This window comes from Cebidichthys violaceus, unplaced genomic scaffold, assembly GCF_023349555.1.
Source record: "Cebidichthys violaceus isolate CVI_PGR_0920_01 unplaced genomic scaffold, fCebVio1.0.p SCAF_16, whole genome shotgun sequence".
Classification (NCBI taxonomy): domain Eukaryota; kingdom Metazoa; phylum Chordata; class Actinopteri; order Perciformes; family Stichaeidae; genus Cebidichthys; species Cebidichthys violaceus.
In genome coordinates, this window is record NW_027176329.1 from 10,148,329 (window position 1) to 10,154,347 (window position 6,019).

At 39.4% G+C, this 6,019-nt stretch overlaps 1 protein-coding gene across 1 annotated transcript; it reads right to left on the reverse strand.

Annotated features, from left to right (window-relative positions):
• Positions 1-1,335: 1,335 nt before the first annotated feature.
• Positions 1,336-4,422, reverse strand: hax1 (HCLS1 associated protein X-1). Its single transcript, XM_068710613.1, has 7 exons — positions 4,270-4,422; positions 3,637-3,890; positions 3,319-3,542; positions 3,148-3,208; positions 2,928-3,061; positions 2,532-2,652; positions 1,336-2,425 (listed from the first exon to the last, which is right to left on the reverse strand). The coding sequence occupies exons 1-7, from the start codon at positions 4,332-4,334 to the stop codon at positions 2,352-2,354; spliced, it is 933 nt and encodes a 310-aa protein (XP_068566714.1). The 5' UTR covers positions 4,335-4,422; the 3' UTR covers positions 1,336-2,351.
• Positions 4,423-6,019: the final 1,597 nt, after the last annotated feature.

Genomic DNA, 6,019 nt, shown 5'->3' on the forward strand with positions numbered 1-6,019 from the left:
TGTGCCATATTGCATCTGTAGAAATTACCAGAGAATAATAAAGATAACATGAGACGGAAATATTTTTAGCTTGCACCATGTGCTCATAAAGTAATCACTATAATCTCTGATAAGAATAATCACTGCTCTAATGGTGATGACAGAGATAATTGACAGAGATAATACTGTTTATCAATTAATATATATATGTTTTTGTTGGATTTAGCAATGGGTGCCAAAAGTAGAGTAAATCACTGCAACTGACATAACATACAGTAACATGTAGGTCGAGAGATTATCACACTAATTACAGTATAGTGACATTTTGTTGAAGCATTAGATTATAAACAAAGTGAAGCAGAATATAGTCACATCTCACATAAGATATTTTATCTCTATTGTATGGTGCAGCATCTGTAAGATAAGTTTGTCCCTTGGTTTCCTGTGAAGATAATCTCCCTTCTGTAAGGGAAAAAAAGATAGAGTATGTGAATGAAGGGGAAACTAAACAAATGACTTCAGAGGGCATGATGATACTACACACTACGTGCACCCTGCATGAATGGAATGCACTTTCTGATCACTCAACCTTTCATTACTTGATCAATGTTTGCTTGAAAACAATGTAATTGTACTTAAATCAACAGAAGTGCTCATGGAGAAACATTAGTGGCTGCAATGTAACATATAGATACAAAATCCATGTCAAATTAAGGGGGGAAATGATAACATTGGAAGTAAATACAAATTATTTATGAGTGTCTGCATACAAGACGAAAACTCTTCTGTTCATTTTTCTCTTGTTTGCACATTCAAGGCTTAAAAAGCAGGCAAAGTGTTCAAACGTTCTTCATGTGTTCTCTTTTAAGGCCTTTTGAAAGGGATTTTCTACTCAACTGATTAGATGAGTGAGAAAATTATAGGCACCTTTACTTGCTGGATTACCGGTCAGGACTCTGTTATCACAGTAAAATCTAGATGCAGTACACAGATCACAAAGACATTAGCAGACAAAGACACAAATCATTGAGACCATGATGCATGATGAAGATCTGTAAAGTAATGACAGAAGATGAGTTTAAACTTCACTTTTCTTAACCTGTATAAATGTAATCCTTCATTAATGGGAACTGATGACTTTAAGGGTCCACACAGGAACACAACTATGTTAGCAGCTGAGGGAGGAGACCAGAGTGAGCATCACACTGTAGAATTCCTGAATGTTTATGAAAATGGTTCACAGTTCGCTCTGAAGTTGAGTGTAGTGCCCTTCTTCAAAGGAAAACTCCCACGACCTGGACTCCCCTCACCAAGGCAGATTCACCAGAACATGAAAAGAGCGATGAGACCTTTTGATATTTCACACATGAAAGAGCTTTTATTTTTTTTATTTTAATTGAAAATAAATCAACATTCTTTCTGTATCTGAAGCACATGGAAACAACAGACCTGAGTGTGGTTACACTGACATGTTCATAAATAAAAGGGACATTTTCCAGAAGGATTGAGAAAGAGAAGTGTGAACTGAGGAGGCCTGATGCCAATTTAGAGGGATAAAGGCAGTTATAAACTTGGCAGAAACAAGGCAGCAGGCAAAACACATGACAAGAACAGAACGAGCTGCATTTACTGTCAGTGTTGTGATGTTGGAAATTCCCTCCAGTTCAACATCATCATAGCACTACACAGTGAACAATCAGGTTTCAAAAATGGGTGGATTTCAAAATTAAAACAAAGGGTCCACACAGTGCGTTAAAAGCTCTAAGCAGTTCTAACTGTGCAACGTTTCGATCTAACTGAGAATTTTATCAGGTGTTATGACATCACCATCACAAAGCAGAACTAGAAAAATACAGACACAAACACATTCATCACTCAGGTGATTGTGAGTCAATCTACTCTGAAGTTCGCCCAATCAGAGCAGAGCTTGTTTCCAAGTTGGTGCTATTTTGAAGAGGGTTGCCTAAACTGACTAAACCTAAAAACAGGAAAATAATAACTGTGTAAATATATTAAGATTCTTTATTTGACATATCACACACTCACATCCATACACGCTTATCCTACAGGACAATTCCCCCAAATGTATGTAATTGTGAATTGTTTACTAACTGATGTGTTTTGCTTTGTTAAAATCACTAGTCTTCAGGATTGGCAGCTTCTAGTCTACGTGAGTTGGAAACCTCAGTGTGACCATATACAGGCCAGAGATCCTAATCCATCCAACACACTCACTTTGGCAATTGACGGTCATGGAAGTGTTCTGTCCATATATGGATATAAATTATACATACGAAAACTCACAGCTTTGGGGAAATCACTCATTGACTGATATGTTTTCAGAGCACAAAAGCTATACTCCACTTTACATGTTATCTAAACCCTCCAAACAACTTGAAGAATAAGGAGTCATCACCCCGCATGTCCGAAAACGGATTTTGACCACCTGAAATATAAACAAGAATGCATTAGAGCTAGATGTAGCTAAGGCAAAATACTCTGAAAACCTGAACAATTAATTTATTAAAACACCCATTATTTTATAGACTGACCTGAAGTGACAGGTCCAGTTTGATGGTTCGGTCCGTCCAGGCTACTAGGACCTCCTGAGCGGGTCACCGTGGTCTCTTCATTGCCATGGCTGTCTCGAACTGTTCGCCTCTCCTCTACAGACTGACAGACAACAAAACAGTAAAAAACAAACTCGCAGCCAATTGGTAAGAAAAACAGAGAGGATTACAACTGAAGATATAGACATAGTAGTCATCGTCATAATAGTTTTTAGGGTGTTTTCCCCAGCATGAATCATGTCTCAGACCCCCGCAGTATTACCACCCAATGGGCTGAAGTGGGCCATTTGAACTGTGCACGAAACACTTGAAAATATGTTGTGATGGCATTTTAATATAGGATTAATACTAAAAATCTAGATAAACCGTTTCTCTCACCCCATCAGGTTTCACCACCTTGGTGACTATGACTGATTGGAAGAATGAGCGGACTCTGGGTTGTTTCGGTAACTGACCAGCAGGTGGCGTCAGAATCTGATCCAAGCCCCCTGAGGACACTGCAGAGTCCAGATCTGGGTGGGAATTGGAAATCAGTTAGAACACAGAGTAAAGTAATATACTTAATTTGTTTTACTGAAAGATTAAAAATATCACCCACCCCTGTCTTCTTTGCACTCCTCTGAAGATTTTTGTGGTCCTCTTTTCCAAATATCATTAAACTATTAAAAGACACCACGAGAACGTTGATACATAACGGTGATCTGAAACACTTCATATTGCCACAGAAACAAAGCCTTTATGAAAATGTATAAGAAAATATCTTACGCACCTTTGAAAATGGGGTCCAGCCATGGAATGGCGAGCTGGGAAAGTCTGGCAACTCATAAGATGGGCTGTCTTCACTTCTGGGCCCTCTAGATGGCCCTGCTAGGGGTCCTTGTGGGTTGTTGTAAGGGGACTTGAGCATCAAGTCTCTCAGGGGGTTCTCACCAGATCCCCCTCCACCCCTCTCTGCTCGGCCCCGAGGTGGAGGCGGCATGACACCGGGAACATCTAGAACAAAAGGGAGACACAGGCTGAACTTACAACCGAGTATTGCAATAGTCTTGAGATGGTAAAGGACTGGATCATGGCTCAGCTTTCATACCAAAGTGTCCAGACCCTGGCTGTCCGTCCCAGCGGCCCAGCTGAGAGAAGATCTCCTCCATCTCCCTGAGGACCTGACCAAACACTGGCGGCTCCTGCATCCTCATCCCATCGGGGCCAACACTGAAACCAAACCTCCAGGCACCATCAAAAGGGTCCTGCTGGTCCCCCCGGAAACCATCATAGGAGAATCCATCTTCTTCATCATCATCGTCGTCATCATCATCATGAGTCATAGCATCAAAGAAGGGGTCCCTGAAATATTACAGTAAGTAAAATAGATGGTTATTCAGGGAAGTCATGTAAATCAATGATATCTTGCTTAGGGTTTGTTCGTTATGTCGAGCGAGCAACAATTAACGTTACGTTAATAGACCTTAAAGTACTCAATCGTATTAATCCCGAGGTCACCCTTAGCCTAAATAAAACAGCAGCCATGTTGGCTGGGGGACCCCTGTGGTCACTCCGGCTGAGAAACACTAATCTTGTAACTTAAGCAGTTTCATTACTTTGCGAACGCAACAGCTTGCAATGCAGGTAATTTAGCTACAGAGTTAGCAAAATGCTGTTATAGTTAGCTTAGCTCAGAGTGGCAGCTGTGTGACGTTACCCGACTTTTACTCCATGAACTCACCTTCGGTCACGATAATGACCTCCAGGTACTCCGAAGAACCCGCGAAATAAATCGAAAACACTCATTTAGCGACAGCTTTTGTAGAAAACTAACTCATAACTAAAAAAAAACATCAGACACCCGCTGGAGTAGGTTTCTGTTGTCAATAGTGCCGTAAAGTGTTCCAGATCCTTCAGAATTGCGCAATCAGTCGTAATGCTACGTTACTGTAAATATCACAAGAAATGCGCAGGAAAAATAATCGCACGCTTTCTGAGAATCAGCCAGGATTTTGGAGTTTAGAAGCTGATACGCGTGTGTTTTAAGTGGTAATGTTTTGAACATAAGACGTTGAAGTATATAAACAATTAAAATTTTAATTGAATTGTAAAACTATATCCGTTGTTATTGATTGCTACCCATCTCAACTAGCTAACTTATATTAAAAGGCTGCCAACGTTACATGTTAATGCATCAGTAGTAATAAAATTAATACATTATGGCAGAGGCGATTCTGCTGACAAAATTAATTTTGCCAATGACACTTATTTGTAAAAATTTTACATTAATGTATGGGTATTTCTGCAGTATAAATATGTAAAGGAGCTTAATACTGCTTGTTGAAGCGTCTGCTACGTTAAAGCAGGCAGCTGTTTCCTAGCAACGGAGTTTCATTACCAGTGAGAAAACTTCCAACGAGCATTATGACGCCAGTCAGTCACCCGGGTAACAGGAGTTCATCCGGTTTGTAAAGTGCAAAGGCTATTTAATGATGGTTGGGAAATAAATGACGTAACGGCATTTTGACTTTATAAACCGTAGTTTATCTGAAGGTTATTTTTCGACAGAAATAAGCTGACCCGTAACGATGACTCTGCCGATGGGCGTTCAGAAGACTGTAGTCACCTAAAATGCAGTCATGTCCTAAAGCGTTTCAGTAGTGGGGAAAGAACAGAAATAGCCACAAAACATAAATCAACGCCTGTTAAGTAAATGTTTAAATGTACTAGATTTAAAAAAGTAAACAAAATAAAATTTCCCCATCTGAAATGTGAAGTATAAAATAGTACAAAACATAAATACTCAAGTACAGTATACCTACGTGACAAAACTTTCCACCACCGCGTTTCGCTTGACAAGCTACAACACCTCAGGAAAACAGGACATGTATGTAATATCCTGTAAGGACCAGCAGCATGGCTGTATGTTGACATGACCAATTAGGATGTGAAGATATACATTTTTAAAGAAATGTAAATGGAGGCAAAATTACATTGAATTTAGGTGGCATCCTAGATATTTAGCTAGAGACCAACCTGTTTGCTGACAATCACACTGTAAAACAGGTTATATAGATGCAAAAGGCATCCAAGTATTGTAAACAAAAGAAAAAGTCTGGAGAAGTGCAGTGCTGATCCCCTGGTGTTTGTTGGATAACTCAGGCCTCTAACAGACACCAACCGTCCCGCCTCTGACTCAGATGGTTTCACTGGATGAACTGCTTCTTACCGTTTGTCAATTCATTGTTCCTCTGATGTCACGTATCAGTGACTTTAATGTTTCAAACTGTCAGATGAATTAAGGCCAAGCCACAGGAGAAACAACTTGTTTCTTACAAGACATTCACATCCAAAATTATGAAAATGTCTTTTTCTTGTTTATTTACTTAATATTTATATATTTTTACAAAATAAAAAAAAATACATGAAACAAAAAGCTAACAAGTGCAAATAATTCCGAGAAGGTAAAGGAGAAAGTCATCGAACAAACA